This window comes from Ursus americanus, chromosome 15 (assembly GCF_024610735.1).
Source record: "Ursus americanus isolate L20-20 chromosome 15, mUrsAme1.1.p, whole genome shotgun sequence".
Taxonomy (NCBI): Eukaryota; Metazoa; Chordata; class Mammalia; order Carnivora; family Ursidae; genus Ursus; species Ursus americanus.
Window position 1 is genome coordinate 56,047,733 of NC_142141.1, and position 21,296 is coordinate 56,069,028.

At 44.2% G+C, this 21,296-nt stretch overlaps 1 protein-coding gene across 2 annotated transcripts in view; it reads left to right on the forward strand.

Moving 5' to 3' along the window:
• The window catches only part of CTNND2 (catenin delta 2), an 886,309-nt gene that overhangs the window by 500,245 nt on the left and 364,768 nt on the right, over positions 1-21,296 (forward strand). The window contains exon 7 of one of the 2 annotated variants that reach the window (XM_087867974.1): positions 6,355-6,919. In XM_087867974.1, the coding sequence (XP_087724100.1) occupies positions 6,355-6,919 (565 nt within the window). Of the gene's footprint in view, positions 1-6,354; positions 6,920-21,296 lie in introns of those variants that run through there. The other variant, XM_087867973.1, reaches the window with a different exon arrangement.

Genomic DNA, 21,296 nt, shown 5'->3' on the forward strand with positions numbered 1-21,296 from the left:
TCTTTATGTTTCATGTTAGTTTTTTACCAAAACCAGTGCTCCTCGGGGGAATGGCTAGACAGGGCTCTTAATGATTTTATTTGGCTATTTCCAAAATCAAGCCTTCCTCACAGCACAAAGATTTTCTACCTTGGGACCTATTTTAAAGAGTGGCATTCCTTGTAAAGTTAACTTCAAAAGAGAAGATACCAAAATTGGGGGAGCAATGGTTGTAGTGTTCAAGCAAGTGCATTTCATCCCAGGGAGTAAATTCAGGGGCACAACATTTATTTGGGAATGTAGATTCGTTTTAATTGTGCTGTACTATAGGACCATTTCAGACAAAACCTAAATGAGATTGTTTTGCATTCAGAGGCATGGTTTCTTCTCATTTCCAAGCTGTGAGGGTCAATGGCTTTGTCCATCTGAGTGTGCAGCGTTACCCTAGGAAAGTTCTACATGCTCTCAGATGTTTTCATCAACACCGCGTAGCCAGTATTTCTAAATCACATTACCAGCTTGTCCTGGTTTAGAAATGTATTTCTTCAAAGATGTCATCTTAAAGGCACGTCCTGTTTCTTAGTATTTAAAAGCTATTCAGGCTTCTTAACTCATCAAACAAGTATTCTTCAGCCATTGCTTTTATTTTCTTAGTTGCATTCCCTCAAACAGCTGCCCACCCCCTTGCTCATCCAACCAGTGTCATCTCCCTGTGTTGCTGCCCCCGTGCCCGGCCTGGCTCGCCCTGTTGCCTCTGCCTTCCTTTGAAACACCCTCCAGCTTTGCCTCTCGGGACGTTGTTTGGGCCCGGGACCTCCTTAGCCACCACCACCAGGAATATCTGTAACATGAACTCTTCGCCTCACCAGTCTGATGGTAATCCCGGGAAAATGAAAGCGATGGAGACAGCTGGTGAGGTAACAGACAGCTGACCCCAAGTCCTCAGGCTCCCTCGGGGAAGCCATGGAACAGGGAGTCCAGTTCCCCATTCCTGACAGCGTCGGCCTGGCTGCCCAACATTCTGGGCAAAGATTCCTCCTGACCCAGCGTTAGGGGCCTTGCTGACAATTCCAGGAAGCTTGGCAGGTCTAAATGCATCCTCCCGAGGACTGCCCATGAATCATGGACCTGCTTTATAAAATGTGGTTTTGACCACGGTGACACGGCTGACTCATGATCCGAAGTCAAGATTCCTTAGACAGCCCGGCTGTCAAGTCTTTTCTTAACTGGCTGAACCAGGGTTTGTTGTCGTGTTTTGTTTTTTGTTTTGTTTTGTTTTGTTTGCACCGCCCAGTCTCCAAAGAATGAGGGTTAAATAAGTTTCTGAGTTTGGAGAATGTTTTCCCCATGTCACCCCATCCCCATCCCTACTCCCTTTACAGAAGATAAAATGCGAAGGGCTGAGGAAGCAGCTCTGCTCTGTGTCGAGGCCAGTGCCACATTCTGGTCCAAGAGCACCATATTTTCAGGGGCTCAGACTTCCAGAAAAGAACAATGTCATCATTGTAGGCCTGGTATTATTCTGTACCAATTCTGAGAGATCTCCAAAATAATGTCAAGGTAAAATATTTCGCCCAAGAGGATTGCAGAGAGGCTTTGTGCGTGGGCCGTAGCAGGTGCTACTTAATGGCTTATTGAGTTAATGCGTTAATGCATGGATCTGGAATACTGCTGGTTAGTGTGTATTGGGAATAATGTAAATATTGCCAAAACTCCAATTTTAACATTCTTTGCACTACACTTTGAAAATGCCTTCTCCCCTTAAACACTTTCATAAAGTAGCACTCCACAATTACACAGAGGCCTCGGTGCACGCATATATATACATAAACTCATGCAAACATACCATATACAAATCACTACAGTATATTCTAAATCTGCCCCATCTGAAACTTATATGTAAACTATTATGCAGATGAAATACCTAATTTATAAGAGCTTTGATAAGTTATGTGTATTGTTCATGTCTCATTTTTTTAAAAAATCTGTACTTTTTTTTTTTTTACTTGAGATATAATGTACATAAAGTATCCATGGGAACTGGAAGTAATGTTTCATTTTTCTCTTGATGAACTTCCATGAAGAGAAGCAAGGAAGGAAAGACGTTTAGTGTACATCAAACTCAGCCTATTGGAAACTTTTTAATTAGAGTGTCTGTCTACTTCCTTGTTAATTTCACATAGGTGGGCGTCCTATTTTGGAGGGGGTAGGAAAACCTAAGTAGCCCTTTGGGTTGGTCTGCTCCAAAGAGCTGAGAATGAAAACACCAACAGAAATTGTCCTTCTCAAAGGACAGGACAGTATTGGGGCACAATCTGCTCCAAGTATGTAGAAATTTTTATATTATTTTAAGGGTCTCATCGTAAAAAGATTATTTCAATTCTTATTGCATTTCCAAATATCCTTAGGGAAGAAGGTATAATAGTCATTAGTTTTTTGTTGATGTTGCTGTTTTGGTTTTTTAAGGGAAGTTTTGGAACTCTACCTTTAAAATAGGATTTACAGTTTCATAGTGTTAACATACTTTTAAGGTAGGATTGAGCTTCTATGACAGTAAAGTAGGTGACATTCTATGCATGTTAAATTCTGTTTATATTATTTTTAACCCAGTGACCTAGGTAGTAATAAACCTAGGTCTGAGGCACGGATTTTGTATGAATAGAATTACGTAAGGGAACAAAACATAACCACAAGAGTGGAAACAAGCTCCCCAAAGACTACTGCTTTTGTTTAATTGATGCTAAAAAAAACAGAGTTCTGTGTGTAACCAAAAAATCATTCGTAGGCCCTTATGACATAATCCTTAGCCATCCGAATGGAGCCTAACACCCCTGGATTATTTATTGAAAACTGCAGAGGGGCTTCTGTCATAGTCCAGTAAGGTGGGCCACCAGCTACATTTGCCTATTTAAGTTCAAAATAATTAAAAACTAAGTATGTCTTAAAATCCAGTGCCAATTTTAAGTTACCCAAGAGCCTCCTGTGTCTAGTGGCTACCATATTGGGCAGTGCAGATACAAAACATGTCTAACGTGAACAATACCAATCTTAAAGAGCATATAAAATTTTATTTCTTATGTTTTAATTTTTTTCATGTAAAAAATGGCAAAATTTCACCAAGATCCTACAATATTTAAAAGATTTTTGAATTGGCTGCTAGAGCCTGTCAAAATACCTGGAGCCAGATATGGCAGTACTCAAAACTTCCACAGAGTTGGGGACCATTTAAGGAATCTTTCAAGACAATAATACTTAGCACTTAGTGCCCCTGAGCCTAGACGTTCCAGCAGATTGAAAGGGAAATTAAATGTGTGCAAGTGTGTTCAGGGTTTTCCTGGGACCCACATCATTCTAATGTTTAAATCCTAGAGTTCTATGTGCATTGTTTTAATTCATATCATTATACTTTAGTATTTGTTTTATTAAAAATTATGCAACTTGGCAGTGGCATCATTAAAGCCACATAGGGTTATTATTAATGGTACATATCCAAGACATAACACAAAGTATTTGTTCTGTTATAAGCAGGGGACCCTCCTTAGAGCCTCTGGGGTTCTTTCTCCTCCTGCTTCTGTGGGAAAGGTTTAGAGAAAATTCCCGTCGTAGGCTTTTCTGCCAGTTGTCAGCTGGGTTCTGCACAGCTGAATGTAGCTCAGGGCCCAGGAGAGCTTCAGAAGAAAAGTGAAGGAAGAAGGTCCCTGTCTACAGCCTTAGTAGTGGTTCTCATATCAGTGGCATCTGCCTCCCCTGGAAGATTGTTAGAAATGCAGGCTCTCAGGCTCCCTCCAGACCCTGGAATCAGAATCTCTTCTAGATCGGGGCTTGTCAAGTAGCAAGCACCATAATCACCTTTAGAAATTGTTAAAACAGCTCCCTGGGCCCCTGTCCCAGAATCTCCGATTCAGTTAGGATGGGCTGATGCTGATTTCGGGCAGGGACCACACTTGGAAAGCCAGTGCTGGAGGGATAACTTGTTCTCCTATGTGGTTGCACATTGGAATCACCTGGAGAGCTTCCTAAAAGCCTGCTGCTCGAGTCCCACCTCCGGAGAGTGTGTGAATGGCTAGGGTATAGCCTAGATACTAAGATTTTTTTAAAAATCTCCTCCACTGATGATAATACACAGTCAGGTTCAAGAAGCCCAGCCTATACATCTCATGCTCAGAACTTCTAATGGGGTAGAAGCAAAATTGGAAGTAAGCAGCACCCTTCTGACTCTGGATGATGCCGGAATAAATCTTGGGGCTCAGGATGAGCTCACGGGTTCTATAGAGCTTCTCCACCATCCTCCACACATAAATCCCCCCACCCCCATTGCCAGACTTGGGACCAGCTTTATTAACTATTCCTTTATTCTGCAAATATCCATGGTATCTCTACTATGAATCAGGTCTTGCTCTAATGTCTGGAGACACCTTATTGAACAAAGGATTGGCGTTTACATTTCAGTCCTACTGTTAAATTCAAAATAATTACTCAGTGGTGTTGAAGGAAGACTAGAGCTGGATGGTAAAGTGGTGAATACAGATTTTATTCAGGGGGAAAAACTATAGTAGAGGAAAAGAGACCTTGGTAATGAACTAGGCGCAATCTGTACTTCAACAAGGGAAAGTGGGATTTAAGGCCAAGGAGCAGGGTGGAGTCAGTGGGCAGAAAATTGCTAAGGGGAAACATCAGGGGGAAGGGGGCTCTGACTAAACCTGCCTCACAGGATTCTTGCTGGAGGCAAGCCCCACGCTGAGAAGGCACCTGATGGGTGGTGGGGCACAAGGAACCAGATGGGACATGCAGGGTGATCCGCCACGGAGCGTGGGGGCTTCTGGCTAAACCGACTCAGCAGGATTCTTGCTAAAACTGGGCAATGCAGAGATGAAGACAGAAACTCCCCAAACCAGGGGCTGATTGAGAAGAGGGTTCAGAGGAGCCTGAGTAGAGTTTGGTCAAGGAGCAAATCTTTGTCAGTGGACTGACAGAAAATATACATCAATAGGTAAAATACATACGTCACATATGAATGCACACCCACGCATACACACACAGTGTCTTTTGACAAACCTTATCTCCTCTCATCCCACTGCCCTTAATAAAGGATTTTGATTTTACTCAAATAACTTCCTCAGACCTTCCCATGAACCTGACAACCAGATAACATTTGGAATGCTATGTGTGTGCGATGGAGGTGCCCAGGCTGTTATTTGCCAATTGCCATTCCAAAACCCGCGGAGACGCAGCACTGAAACTTTTAATGGATGGCATCTGCTGACTGTCTCCCCCCTTCTCTCCATCTTACCTACTTCCTCCTTCCCACTCAGTTCCCACCCCCAACTTCAAAACCTTCCTTCCCAGTTTTTCTCTCTCTGCACACAATCCTACCCCCTTTTCACACCAGCCTGCTCTCAAAAACCTTTCTGCTCCTCCGGGAAAGCCTGGAAGATCCCAGACCTCCTGCCCAGAAGTGGTTGACAATGTAGTGTTTTCATTCGAATGCAAATTTGTCTCTGGACAAGATTCAAGGAAAGTGCTTTCCCCTCCAATGGTCTCCCCAGCTCCACCCCAGCCCTTGTTGTCTTTTGTGTTCTTGTAAGTAAATGAGAGGCAACTGGCTTTCAATTTGAAGGCACAGCTGCAGGGGGCTCTTAAAAGCCAGCTAGAGAAAGAGAGATGCTGAAAGATTTGTTGCCCAGCCTTAAAATCTAGAAAAGGGAGGCTTTTTTAGTCTTTCATTTTCAATTGCTCTGATTCCTCTAGAAATGCTTTATTTATTTATTTATTTTAATGCTGAAAGACCAAGGGTGTTTATTTTGACTTAATATTTTTCCCTTTTAACTTTTCTGGTCCAAAAAGAAGAATCTACATAATAGCAACAGAATAAACTCTGAGAAGTATGTTTATTCTTGATGTTCTCCAGATAAGTATGCAACTTCGCCAATTTGGAGGTAGAAACTGTATCCAGTGAATGACCCTGGGGGTGGGGGATTTAGTGCCTTGATCTCTCATCAGAACGAAGGGATCCTGATTGCATTCAAGTAGATCCTGATGGCCCTGTTGGGTGGCCTTTTAAAATCTTGATGTGACTAATGCGATGCCTCTGCTATTCCAGAAACATCTTAGATATGTAAGCAGAACCCTGTCCCACTCCCAGCCGTGATTCCCACCCCCCCGTCGGCCGGCCTTTGCCGGCCAGTTGTCCCTCCTGGCGGAAAAGACGGTGCCCGAGAAGATCGAGGGGCGTCCCGATCTCCCGCGCAGTGCCGCTCGGCGGGCCGCTGAGCGCCCGAGTTTCCCTCCCTCGCCGGGGGCCGGGCCGCGCGGGGAGGGGGGGCCCCTTGCTTCCCGCTGGCTAAGCGCGCGTGTTCTCTCCTCTCCCGCGCACAGGGCACCACGAGCCGCGCGGCGCACCTGGCGGGGCCCGAGCCCGCGCCGCCGCCGCCGCCGCCGCCGCGAGAGCCGTTCGCGCCCAGCCTGGGCAGCGCCTTCCACCTGCCGGACGCGCCGCCCGCCGCCGCCGCCGCCGCGCTCTACTACTCCAGCTCCACGCTGCCTGCGCCGCCGCGCGGGGGCTCCCCGCTGGCCGCGCCGCAGGGCGGCTCGCCCACCAAGCTGCAGCGCGGCGGCTCGGCCCCCGAGGGCGCCGCCTACGCCGCGCCGCGCGGCTCCTCGCCCAAACAGTCGCCCAGCCGCCTGGCCAAGTCCTACAGCACCAGCTCGCCCATCAACATCGTCGTGTCCTCGGCCGGCCTGTCCCCGATCCGCGTGACCTCGCCCCCCACCGTGCAGTCCACCATCTCCTCCTCGCCCATCCACCAGCTGAGCTCCACCATCGGCACGTACGCCACCCTGTCGCCCACCAAGCGCCTGGTCCACGCGTCCGAGCAGTACAGCAAGCACTCGCAGGAGCTGTATGCCACGGCCACCCTCCAGAGGCCGGGCAGCCTGGCAGGTAACCGGCTCGCTGTGCACTTTCCGCGGCTCCGCCCGGGGGGACAACCTGGGCGCTTTGTAGGGGAGCGTGCAGGACGGAGCAGACCGCTGGCCTTGAGCAGAACTCAAGCTGGGCGTGTCTGTGGGCCAGTGTGAAGCATCTGCAGGAGGCAGAGAAAGCCGGGGCGTCCCTAGGCTACGTTAGTGTCTAAACTAAAATATGCCAGTTACTTCTTTGGGAAGTAATGCAGTCTCTCAAACAAATGTCTCTCCATCAGTCTCTCTCTCTCTCTCTCTCTCTCTCTCACAATTTCTCTCTCCCTCTCTCTCTCTCTCCCGAATCTGAAAACTAAGACATCCATAAAATTAAGTCAAATTTAATAAAGAACCACACAGACCTGTTGATGATATCCTGAAAAAGAGCAAAGCAAATAAAAAGTGCACAATCTCTATGATCAGCTATAGTTACCTACATTTCCTTGTAGAAAAATGTGAGATTTTCCCAAAGCTGCCATTCAATTTACATAGATTTCCATAGTAGTGAAAAAGTAACCAATGTTTAATTGCCTTGAATTGTTGCTATGTTGTTATGGCTCTAATTTATTCAAATTTTTTAATATTATGTCTAAATTTAGTTGCTGAGAAAAGGACTCCCCCCTACCCATCTCATTTACATAGATTCCAACAATGGGGAAAAAATAATGAGTAATGAAGTCCCTTGACTTTGTTACCTGCTTATTATAGGGACAGAGGGGTTGGGCTAGACTGGGTTTGTGATAAGAAACCTGCTTTTCTCTGCCAATTCAGAGGAGATGACATTTCTATGGTCGTTATGCCCATTAAAGACCAGGCTGAGCTGGTGATTCTCTGCTGGTAGCACCATCTGTTCAGCTTAAACAGACACTGTGATTGAAAGACTAATGTTTTGTCTCCTAAAGCACCTGACAACGAACCCAGATTTATTGTTGATTTTTTTTCCTCATATGAAAGTATTTGGTAATTGTGTCACTCTAGTAACAGATGCTGGGCTCATATGTTTCCTTTCTTGACATAAATAGATGACTGTGAAGATAAATAGGATTTAAAAAAAAAAAAAAAGGAACTTGTTGCATACAAGAGGCAGGTGTCCAAGGGCTGCTTTAATTCAGCACAGTAATTGCCAGTGTGGACTGGCCTGGGATAGCAGGATGCAAGCTTGAATTCCACTGCCCCCAAATTATGCTGGCTGTGTTTACTGAAATGAAAATATTCTCTCTCATTCTTTTTAAGAGAATTTTGGAGGTAGCTGATCATGAATGCCAACCCAGGGGCTGTGCAGTTCACAGTCTGGATGGCAGAGGTGGCCAGGAGACTTACATGGAAACTTTGTGTACATAAGTTTGGAAACTTTGTTTTATGCATTTGTGAAGTAAGTTACTAGGTCAGCCAAGGAGTGGGGAATCAGCTGCAGAGCTTGTAGGGGACTCAAACCCCTCCTCCTTGCCCTTCTCAGCCGCCACAGGGGGAGGAGCCTGAGATCCAGAGAGCCCTATGGCTTGCCAACAGCCATTTCATTTCCTGTGCAAACCTGGGGAAACAAACCAAGAGCTTAGCTTCCAGCTCTTTCTCCTGCTAATTATATGTCCTAAACGTGTGCTTGCTCTACTCAATTGTTTTAGTGAAAATAGGGATTATCAGTCTGTTGGAGGGTTTGAGAGTGTGAGTGGGGCAGAAGGAGAGCCTTGCTGCTCTTTATATCACTGAATTTAGGAAGAGGTTTTAAAAGTAAATATGTGGTGAAAATTCCTTACTCTCTGTAAAATCTTGAGAGAGTGTCTCTGAGGGTTTGATGTGGGGTGCGTGTGTGTGTTTGGGGGTAGGGAGGTGTTGGCCAGAGAGAGGAGCACTTCCCCTGAAATCCACACAATTCCATGTGCCTTCTCTTGCCTCTGCACTTCCAGCTGTTCCTCAAATTTTTCTGACCATATTTCATCATGTTACCTGGTAGGAAAAAAAAAAAATCAATGTGCCACTGATGATTCTTAATTTTAGAGCTACAATGAACACTTTAATGGTTGAATTATTTGCTCAAAATGCATGCTTTTAAATATTCATTTAAAGATTTTTCTCATGCAAATTGCTGCTGGTGAATTTTGAGTTTAAAATTACTCTATAACTCTGCATAAATACTTCAGTGGCATAAGATCATATTCCCCATTTAGAAATTAGAAGACTATGGCCTGGGAAAGGTATGGGGACAGACTCTAACATTTGCAAGAGATCAGAAATAGTGGAGCTTCGGGACGCCATACCTAATCTGTGTGCTTGGTACCATTCCAGGCGTCGTAAAGTTTGGAGCCACCTGGTTTGCTAATTGAAAGCACAATTAAAGTCAAGACTGAAAAATAGCTTTTGGATTTTCAGGGTTGTGACTTTGGAGATTTGTCACTGATAACTGCGAAGTACAAATATGGGCTAGGGAGTGACTTTCACTATTGAATGAGTTAATTCATTCAATAATTATTAAGCACTTCTTATGTTCCCACACTGATACAGACCCTGGGGATACAGCAGTGATCAATATCAACCAAAATCCCTGGCCTCGTTTCAAATGGAGAAGACAGAAAATCAGCAAGATAAATGGTTTTGGCATGGCCAGGGAAAGCTCTAATTAGAAGGTGACTTTTGAGTCAGTCATGAAGGAAGTGAGGGATCGGACCATATTCATATCTGGGGTGCTGCGTGCCAAACAGGAGTAGCAAGTTCGAAGGCTGGTAAATGGGGGTATGTCTGAGATGTTTGCAGAACAGCAAGGAGTCCACTGGGGGTGGATCAGAGAGAAGGAGGGCAAGGAAATGACATGAGGTCAGCAAGGTGAGCAGCCAGGTAGGGGTGAATGGGAGAGCCTCGTAAGTCTTGATGAGCACTTGAGGTGGCCGGCTGGGCCAAATCAATGGGAGCCATTGAGGATTTGAGCTGAGGAGTGACACAGCTGACTTCTTTGTAACAGGGTCTCTCAGGCTGCTGTGTGGAGAATACATCGTAGGGGATCGTGAGCAAAAGCCAGAGTATCAGTAGGGAGGTTATTGCAGTAATCTAAGCAAGAGAGGGTTATGGCTTGGGTCAGGATGGCGACAATGGAGATTATAAAAAGTAGTGTAGTTCTGGATGCTTACAGATGGTGGAGCTGACGGGATTGTCTCACAGACCCAACACCCAGAAGAACTGACTCCCTAAGGGCTGAGGTGGGGTCAGCTGCAGAGAAGTCTAGTCGGATTCGAGGCAGTGCTAGCAAATATTAAGATCTTGGTTTGAACATGCACTGTCTTTCCATCAGACTCAAAATACACGTGAACTTAGACAATTGGATCCATAGGTCAGGGTTCAGGGGTGAAGCCCAGGCTAGAGGTCAAAACGAGGGAGTCATAAGCAGGTGGATGGTATTTAAGACCATGAAGCTAGAAGAGATCACCTAGGAAGTGAGTGTAGAGAGAAGAGGTCCAAGGACAGAGTGCTGATTCCCCCCACAGATGTAAAGGTCTTGGAGTTGAGAAGAAGGCAGCAAAAGAAAGAGATAACCAGAAGTGTAGATTGGTGGCATTTCTGAGAAGCCAAGAGAAGAGCATGTCTCCAGGTAGAAGATCAAGATACTATGTCTAGAGCAATTAAGAAGTCAAGGCAAAGGAAGACTGTTCAGTGACATCGTGGAACAGTTGCAGTGAAGGGTGATGGGGGAATCCTGCTGAAGTCAGGGGGTGGTCCACAAAACAAGGGGAGGAGGAAAACAGGAGACTAAAAATGTGCAGAATGTTTCCAAGCAGTTTTTATTGCTTAGCTACAGTCATCTCCAGAGAGTCAAAGTTCTGTCTGAGGATTTCAAGCCATCAGTTGTAGCGGGCACTTGGTAAAGAACATTCCTGGACATTTTCCACTAGGTCTTCCCAGTGGCCAAACTTTGTAAAGTATAGCCAGGAATCTGGGAGTTCAGCTCTCTGGGAAAACAGCAAATTCAGATTAAACCTAGAAAAGTGTGATTTCTCAGGTGTTAGGTCATCAGGATCTGAAGACCTCTTAGAATGTTTTCTTTCTACCTCCTCCTCCTACTCTTTCTTGGTCTCTTTCCATCATATAATGGTGCCTGAGTAGAAACCCAGCTCTGCCTTGTCCAAGGTCCCTAATGTTAGGTGCGTTACAGACCTTCTTGAAATTGTTCTGTCATCTGGGGGCTCACAATAGTATCTATCTATTTGTATAATTTAGACATAAATAAGATAACGTGTATAAACTACTAGCACATTTCCTGGCTCGGTAAAAGTTAATTCATTGTATTTAATAATCCCAGTGTACTAACTGGGATGTGTATGGGAGAAGTCCTTCGTTTTTGCTTCAGACACAAAGGAGATGTTTTGAGTCTGAAAACGTATCAGTGTTTGTGTTGGACAGAGATGAGGGAGAGATCATCTTTGCCCTCCAGAGACCCAGTTTCAGAACAGACATGTGAGTGGACATCTTAACCCCCGTGCTGGGATCCCGTAGATTTTGCTTCTGTGGGAACATCCTGCAGGGGCAGCTTGCAGTGCTGTCAGATGTGTGCGTGGACGCCTCCGCGATGTGGTGGCCCCAGGGCCGGGTGGTGCGGATGGAACTAGTGAGGAATGGTAGCTGGAACCAAGGGCAAAGGTAGAGAAGCTGGGGAGTGAGGGGTGGAGAGTGTGATGGGTAGTGACTGCCTGCACATCAGGGTTTCCTGAGCCAGAAATGGATGGTAGAGGTGGTGAAGTTGACTGGGGGGGGGGGGGGGTAGAGAGCAGATGCGTAGTAAAGGGCGTGTAATTTCATCCCTCCAGCAGACAGCTGACATGATCCTGTTTGCATGTTAAAAACTCCATTCTGGGGACTGAGTGGAGGATAGATTTATAAGAAGAAACAGGCAGGGAAACACCTGGGAAGGCATTGGAATAGCCCATCCCTGCTTCCCAGGGCTAGTTGTTGAAACTCCTCCTGCCCCCGCCACACACACACACACACACACACTTTTTTTGCAATATGACTGGCAATTATGATTTCTAACTGGTAAAGGAAGAAAGCTAAATAAATGGCATAACTAGTCCTTACATTTTTCTCTTGACAGATAGGTTGCTTATTTTTTTTTCTTTTTTAGAGTTTAGAAGGTAAATTTATTCATTTTGTGCATGATGAATAAAATTATGTTTTAAAAACGCCATACTGCAGGACAGAGCGTTTGCTCCATGCCGGGCATAGTGCCAGACATCCTGCAAACTGCATCTCGTAGAGTTTCCAACAACTTAAGGAGGTAGGTGTGATGTTTGCTGCATCCTACAGATTTGGAAACTGAGGCTTCTCAGTGAGAAGTTCCTTGCCCAGAGTTAGTTGGCTGGAGTGACAGGATGTGATTTGAACGTAGATCACTTTGAGTCCAGCTTCTCTATCCTTTCAAACGTACATGATATAGGGATAGAGGCAGTATATTTTTGTTAATGAAGAAAAACACCAAGAATATAGAGATACAGTACCAGTTTTTAACTTATTTAAGTAACTAGTGATTTTGAAGAAAGCAAAAACATCTCAAAAATGTGTCAATATCCCATTGAATATGACTTTACCAGTACGTATTTTTTGTTCACTTTTGTAAAGGAAACAGCATGATCCTTTCATTTTCTGCTTTAGAGCAAAATTAATCCTATTAAAAGGAGAAATCTGAGTTGTAAATAGGTATTAAAGTTAAGTCAAACATCAGAAGCTTATTTCCAGGCAAAAATGAAATGAATTAAAGGCAGATTCTTAACCAATGACTACAGTCAATATTGGCTTCATGTGGACAAGAATTTGGTCAAGGCGTGTCCATCTTTAACCTCTGCCAAGTGGACTTAAACTCAGCATTTAGAGTGTATCACATACTAGAAATCCCCAGTTCCACATATTTGGTGATTTCAACTCCATTCTTTGACTTGTTAATGCTTCCAGGTGCACCTGTTATAAGAAAGAAAGAAGCCCCACCTAATCCCATATAAAAGCTTTGCAGTCTCTGCTGTCCGGTTCTCAAAAGAAACATGAACTCTACTCAAATAATGAGCGAGTTTGTTTAACACACAACACTGGGGATGTGGGCCTAATGCAACACGATATCTGTCTGCCACTCTCCTTTCAATTGCATTTCCCAAAGGTGATCTTTCCCTGCCAGTGGACAAACACTCAATCAGTTTTTGTGAACTTCTGCTCACCCTTAAGTAAAACAAAAATTTCTAGTTTAGATTTACTAATTCGAATGTGATCAGCCTGTGATATCAGTCAACACTTCAATCTTCTTTCAAAGGCGGCCTAGGCTGATTTTTCAACCAACGCTTCTAGGGGGGGTTGGAACTAGACCTCCCTGGGATCTCCTCCCAGGCCGCAGAAGTTCCATAGCATTCCTGGCTGGCCATGCCCCACAGGCCCAGCTTCTTCTTCAGAAGTTCTTGCTCTCAGAGCTCAGTCCTGGTCCAGGCTGTGTTCTAGATCAGCATATAATATAGTCTCTCTCCTGTATGTGGCATTCTGGCATCCTGCACCCCAGCGGCCAGTCCCTACACACCAACCCTCCCCTGCTTCTGCCAACAAAGTGATTGTTCTGTCAGCCATTTGCCTAGGATTCTGGAACCTCATTTTCAAAGCAGGGAGCTCACATCCAAGTGGTCCATGGAAACCCAGTCTCCAGGCTTTCCCTCCAAGAGGGCAGAGACTAAAATGTCTTCAGCAAAGCTCCTCTGTACTCGTTGACCCCCGCCTCCATCTTCCTACAGCCCAGGATGCACAGAAATGGTGATCAGACGTCCTCTGTAAAGTCACTCTTACATTGGTGTCTGATTTCTGTCTACTTTATGGCCATGCCAAACTCACGTCCAGGAGACTGTCATTGTCCATTACAGGAAGTGAGTGGCTGAATCGGGAACTAAATGTTTAGGATGCTAGGTGCCCAAAAGGCCTACCTGTTGCCCTTTTTGTTGATCCACAGAAGTTTCCCTTCCTGCCTCATGGCAGCCTTGCTAGTTAAAAATGGAGCAAACAGGTCTTTTTTGTACCTTTGTAGGAAAGTGACAGATTTATGTAGAATTCTATCAAAGCTGTTCCAGTATCACTGACGCTTATATGATTTTGATCATGCTTCAATTTAACTAGGAAAACGTAAATTAAAAAATGAAAGTGTATCTTGGACAGTGGTTCAAGATAGCATATTCTATCCACGCATTTGCCTCCCCTCTGTCCAGATCCTCAGAAAAATAAAGTGTAGAATTACAGTAGGTAAGCCATTAAAGAGACAACACAGAGGCCAGTGTGTGTGTGGGGGGGGGGGTCTCATCAAAAACCAGTGATAAATTTTCCAGAAAGCAAAATAGATCAGACTGATGAGCAGTTAAAACACAGAATTTTCTCCCAAGAATCTGCTCTGTCAGCCTGGTGGAGGTGGAGTGTTTAGTGAATTCTTGGACAGTCTCAGTTGTCAGAGTTGAGCTGGGGACTGGGGAGAGACATGGGGCTAAAGATAGAGAGATTCATTGGAAGTCGGTGCTTGACACAACTTTAAGTCAGCTTCTCCCTCCCACTCACGTACTCTCTCTGCTACCAAGATGGCGGCCCTGTGGGCCAGTGCCTACTCCAAAGTGAAGAACCCGAGTGGTCTCCTGAAGAAACTGAACAAACTGAGAAAGTTAGACTCTAGTTTGGCTGCCGGTGGCCTAGACAGAGTTTACATCACACAGCATGTGGGTGGTATGCTGGAACAGGGCCAGGGCTGCCCTCACCCTCTCATCCTCAAGGGAGAATGCCAGCCCATATACCCCACCTCCCCGTCATAAATTCTAACTCAGATTTATTTAGTGGGAAATACTTTCATTTATGTTGTAGTAGGAGAAAGGACTGTCAGGTTTTTCTTTCTCAAATATGATAAATTAATAGGGATTACTGAGGAATTGGGGAGAATTAGTGAGATGAAAAAAAATAGAAAAATGAACCGTCTCTCAGAAGAAACACATAATTTACAGAATAAAAGAGATTAAAGGAAACAAGGAAAAACTTTAGAGTCAGTACTGAGAAGGATTTAAGAAGATCTTGTGTTTATTAAATAAGAGCTGGGTGATACATGAGAGGATCAAAGAACAAGAAAATCTTTATAGGCTGTAAAAAGATCACTACCCAAATAAAAAATTTGATAGAGCGAGTGGGAACTAGTCAAGGAAATCGAGTACTCAGAAGGTTGCCATATAGGGAAGCAGACAGAAACTCTGAGAATAATGCAATAATCATGCATACAAGACACATCCAAGAAATCTAACACATTATTGAAGTCCCAGAAAGAGAATGGAGGGAAGCAAGCCACCAGAGAAGTAATATGGCCACAAGTCCTCAGAGCTGAGGGACCTGTACCTTTATAGGAAATGCCCCATGCTCGGAATAGGACATTTCCACATTCTGTACTGTGAAATTTCAGAGCACCAACATGAAGACCCTAAGACCACCGGAGAGAAATAAAACAGATGCCTCCTGATTTTCAGGAGCAGTATGGGGGGGGGGGGTGAAGAACAATCAGGTGATGCACTCAAAGTTCTAGGGGAAAGTTATTTTTAACCTAAAATCTATACCTAGCCAAATTAGCCGTATAAAGGCAGAATCAAATATTTTCAGTCTTGCTGGTACTGATAAAATGGATTTCCTATGCCCCCTTTCCTAGAAAGTTACAGCACTCGGTGGCTGTGTCCAAGGTGAATACGGGCATAAAACAGGAGGAAAACATGGTACCCAGGAAAGAGTGTATCCTGACCAGCAGGATGGTGCAGAGAAGTCTTAGGGAGAAAAGATAGCTGGGCAGTAAGCTAGAAAACAAGGAAAGGTGCGACTCACCACATAAATGCTGACAGTCATGAATGTTGGCATAAGTCCCAAGGAGTCTGGGTAATTTTAATATCTAAGGGCTGAACAAGTAAAAGAATGAGTAACAATAATGAGTTTAATTGCAGATGAGGAAAAAAGAATCGTTCTTGCATTGCTTTGAGTTCCACAAATACAGAAGACAATGGTTAAGAGCATGGTTGAGGCCAAACACATGGATGCATCTGTTACTAGCTTGGTTCCATCGGTTACTTGCTCAGTTACCTTAGACAGTTGAGTTCAATCAGCAAGTCTTTACCGAGCACCTGTTCTGTGCTGGGTGTTCTTCTAGGTGGTGGACACGCACCTGTGAGCACTAGAGGCCAACGCCCCTGTCTTCTTGGAGGTATGGTCTAATGTGAGTAGGATATTCTATAGTAAGAAGAGCCGTGGGGAGGAAGAGTAGGGATGTCAGAGGGTGGGGCAACCAGGAAGCTCTCCTGTCTCCATAGATAGGGTGTCTGTTGAGCAAACACTTGAAGCAAGGAGATGGGAAGCTACGTACATATCGGGGAGGAATGGCCCAGGCAGAGAAGATAGCCAGTGCAAAGGTCCTGAGGTGAAATCATGCTTGGCCTGTTTGGGGAACAAAATGGGCCTCCTCTGAGATTGTGTATCCTGTCGTGGGGATAACAATACGGTGACAATTATACAAGACATTACAAAGATCATATAAGATGGAGAACCTTCCTATCAATTGTTCATTAGCATGCCCACCTTAAAATGGCTCAGTAAATTATAACCATTATTACTGTGGAGAATCATGGCATCAACCAAGCTCTGCTGGAATGTCAGATGTAAATAAGATGGAGGTGAGAACTCCTGGGGTCTTGTTGGGCTGGAAGGAGGGTGGTGGTGACATGAGTTCTGAAGTAGGTTATAATACTGTGTAGTTGTGATAGGAGCTATGAGAGAGGCCCAAGGGCTGGAGCATCCCAAAAGGGGAGGCACATCCAGATGGGAAGATTAGGAAACCATTCTTGGTGGAGGCAGAGATCAGGTTTAACAAAATACCGCTGTGACAGGTGCAAAGAGGAGAAGAGGCATATAGCTTGGGAGGGGAGGGTCCCATATGAGTTATGAATTAGCCATCCAGTGGTGCCACGAGTCCTGGTGGCTTTCAGATCACGCTTGGGGCACTGACAGTGTGCTGGTTGCACATAGTCCAGGGTCTGCTCTCCTGAAATCACTCTGAGAAGGTATGACCACATTGGGGAGACACTGGGGAGCTAGGTACAGCTTTCCTGAGAAGGATTTCTTTATCCCACATTTTTTAAAAAAAATATTATTTTTTTAAAGATTTTATTTACTTATTTGAGAGAGAAAAAGCAGGAGCAGGGGGAGGGGCACAGGGAGAAGTAGGCTCCCCGCTGAGTAGGGAGCCCTATGCGGCGCTGGATCCCAGGACCCTGAGATCATGTCCTGAGCAGGAGGCAGACGCTTTACCGACTGAGCCACACCCCCCCCCCCGGTGTCCCTCGCTTCTATTTTTTTAAATAAGGGGTCATAAGACATTTTTTGAAAGCATCAATTCTCTGAATGGCCCTGTAAGCTTCTTTTCACTTGGGGTCAAGGATCCCAGAAGCCTGCGTGTGAATATTTGAGACATTAGGGATTGGAGGTAGGGTGAGGGAGTGTGAGATATTTGAGGAGAAGTGGATTAAAATGGGACCAGTTCTGTACCACCCCCACCCACACCCCCTAAATGAGCCAACTCACAGGCAATTCCCTTTTCCCTCTGAGAACCAGGCCAGGTCATGTGCAGCCAGATGTTTTGCTGGTCTTGAACGCTGAGAACCCGTCTGGTTTCCTCAGTGCTGCAGATCAGATAGGCGGCAAGTAGGAACAGGTGTCTACTGGGAAACTGCTTTTAGATACAATATGCCGTCAGGGAAGGAAATGACAGAATGCGAGGAGAGACGTGGAGACGCACATAGTAATTAGGTCTGGAAGCCAGACTGTACTTGTACCGTTCGCTCCTGCGCTGCTGAGCTATTGACCACACTGGCTGTGTTTTCCTGGCTGGGTCCCTAGCACGCAGCAATGGGGAAAGCCTGGTGATGTACGACCCGGGATGTGGGTTTCTCCCACTCTTCAGGCTCTGCACTGGTGAAGTTAAAGTCAACAGGGCATTGGAGGTAAAATATCCCTGGGTCTGTTTTCATTGATTACCCCTTGTAGGTCACAAGTGTTGGTTAATTTGAGCAAACGGGCGTCTGGCCTTGCCACTCACTTTACATGCGGGCATCAGTTCAATGGTGGTGGTGAACTGCAAGCTCTACCGTAATAAATACGATGCTGTTAAATATTTATTTTCTTTTTATTTAAGCAACAGAGATTATGTGGAGACCAGCTATTTTAGTAGATGTACAAATAACCTTAAATAATTAATAATGTAAAATCTCTCAAAATGCAGTCCATTTGCAGCCCAGGCTACGTCAGAATCCCTCCTGCCACTGTATCATTAACCAAGGTGCATTTTGTAGTTTTTCAAAATTTGTCATATATTTACTTCATATATATATGTTATAATACATACAATTTTTGATTATTGTATTTTGCATATTATATAAATATGACAAAAATTACTATACACGCATTTATATATGTATGTATTCATATACATATATGTATGTATTTTATATATACATATAAAATTTTGCATTTCTTGTGGAATAACTAGCATGAACTATCTGAAATCTCTAAAGGCTAATCCCAGATGGGTCTATAGGTATCTATTGTGGTCCTGTGTATTGCCAAAGAACTGATTTTGATAGAAAGCAGAAAGTATCTTGAATTATCTTGCGATCCAGGCAGAGCGTTTGAGTAGTGGGCATATGGGCTCCCTGAGGGAAGCTAATGAGACCCCTGCATATTTCAGAACTCCTCCCTCTTCTAGTAGGTATTCAACAAATACATTTTTTTAAGATTTTAGTTTTAAGTAATCTCTACACCCAACATGGGGCTCGAACTTAGAACCAAAGATCAAGAGTTGCCCGCTCTACCCCGACTGAGCCAGCCAGGCGCCCTTCAACAGATATTTTTGGCTGACCACTGTAGAGCTAGTTATGGGTGCATATGTTACATCCCATTGATAACCAGAAGTCATCCTTAGCAAGACGAGAGGAACACAGAGAGATACCAGGTTCTCCTTAGGATGAGTGAACCATTAAAACTACCAATAGCTGCCAGAAAGACGCAGTTCGCTGCATATTGATCATCTGTAAGATAAAGTGTCTGCTTCCTCACCTCTGAGTTTCCCAATTCTTTAGAAAGTGGCTATTTCTTGTGGAGGCATATTTTTTGGGTTTTGGTTGCAGCATTCCCAGAGGCATGGACAGCAACCCATGGGATGTCACAGCTAGCAGCTCTTTGTGTGTAGCCCTAGAGAAGAGATCATAAAATAGATAATGTCTATTCTGTGGTGTCTGTGTACTGAGGACCTGCCCCGGATCCTGCAGGGAGAGACGTGGCAGCAAAGGGAACCCAAAGAAAACCATTAATTGTTTTGGTTGAGTGGACTTTAGCGGTCCCTCAAATTTCTGCTTGCTGTGTAAATATCTCCAAATGATCTGATAAGGTTGATTTTTCCTGTTGGGCGTCCTAAAGGCACCTGGGCACATAGGTGCTATGCCATTACAGAGGTCCCATGCCCATTGAACCTCAAATGATGTCTGCATTTCCAGATATTTCTGACTTCAGCCTTTGAACTCTCCAAATGATCTGATAAGGTTGATTTTTCCTGTTGGGCGTCCTAAAGGCACCTGGGCACATAGGTGCTATGCCATTACAGAGGTCCCATGCCCATTGAACCTCAAATGATGTCTGCATTTCCAGATATTTCTGACTTCAGCCTTTGAACTCTCAGAGAATGGACTGACAATGCGATAAAGTCAAAACCTCCCTTACAAGATAAGCTTCCCTTTAATAATTGATGCAGAAAAGGGAAGTCTGTATACATTTGTCTTTAGAATGAAGAAAATACACACACACGCGCACACACACACGTACTTGGTACTCAGTCAGGTCTTATGCTCAGCTTGTTGGAAGCGTATAATACTACAGTCCCCTCCATGGCTGAGCCAGTTAGTTGGTTATTGTTGACATGACCACAAACACCCCCCATCACCTTGACAGCCTTCTAGCAAATAAGTAGTATTTGTTTCGCACTGCACGAGTCAGCACAGATCGATCTCTATACTGGAAAAGCATCACCTACGTCACAACTGAGCCATACGAATTGGTGGTTTAGTAGTAACTTCTTTGGATAAAGAGAATGGATGAAAAATGGGGTGGGGGAATTATAACTACACATAGGTCTCATCAGAGGTGCCTTGTATGAGGGAATTAATGTTTTAATAAATGTAACTGGTATTCCAGTGATAATTATGCATATATAATGTAGTTACTAATTGGATTCTAAAACACACAAATACAATTATTAAAGCCTTTAACCAGAAAAGAATCAAGGAAAAATTTTAATCCTTCTCAAAACTGTTTATTACCAACAGAATGTCTCTTCTCAAACTCTTTTTTTACATGCTAAATATTATGCCGAGTAAAATGATGAAAATTTAAGAAAGTGTTGATATAAGGAATTTATAATATGTAAATATAGAGCATGAGTAATCTGTGAAGCAGTTTACTTGCATTTCCCCCCCGTAAATTATGTTGAAAGTCAATGGTATCCTCTTCTGGAATTATCAGCAGAGCCTCTCTGTGGGTGTTAGTAAGATATATAAAGGAGTAGGAGAATGATACAGGGAGAATACATTTTAACTTTGCATTAGAAAAGCTAAATAATTTCTGAAAAGGAATTTGTACAGCTTATCTGTGGCGTGGCTAATACAGTCTGATTTTTAAAGAGGCCTGTGTTTGAGATGCTGGAAGCGGAACATCGTAGTTCATATATATTGCAAAATATTTAAACTGCTTAATGAAGAAAACTACTTAAGCCCACTTTTGTCTGATAAAGCCTTTCTCTTTGTCTATACATCGAGAATTCCACCCATGCCCTTCGATGGACACCTACAACAAAAATGAAAACTCAGCCTCACTTCTGAAGACTTCTGGTCTTTTGAAGCCAGAGTTAGTCTGTCCTGCTTTGCATCTCAACAACAAAAAGATGGATCAGGAGCACCTTGTTCTGGCTTCTCTCCATAGAAATATCCATAATTATCCATAGTAATTAGGTCCTGAAGCCAGACCACAGATGCACTGTTCATGTAGTGCACTGATGGGGTATTGAGAAGCAGCTGTCGAGAAATAAAATGGCACTCATTGAATTTTATCCGCCTTGTTGATAGAGAAGAGAATCTATGTGAATATGAGACTGGCCATTAAAAACTCTGGTAAAGTGACTAATTAATAAAGCACCAAATCATGGATTTCTCTGCATCACTAGTTAATTGGGACAATAAGATAGTGGTAAGCCTGGCTTCTGGTCCGGTCCACCCAGAAGACAGCTGCCAAAGCTGCTCTCAGGGCAGGGATAG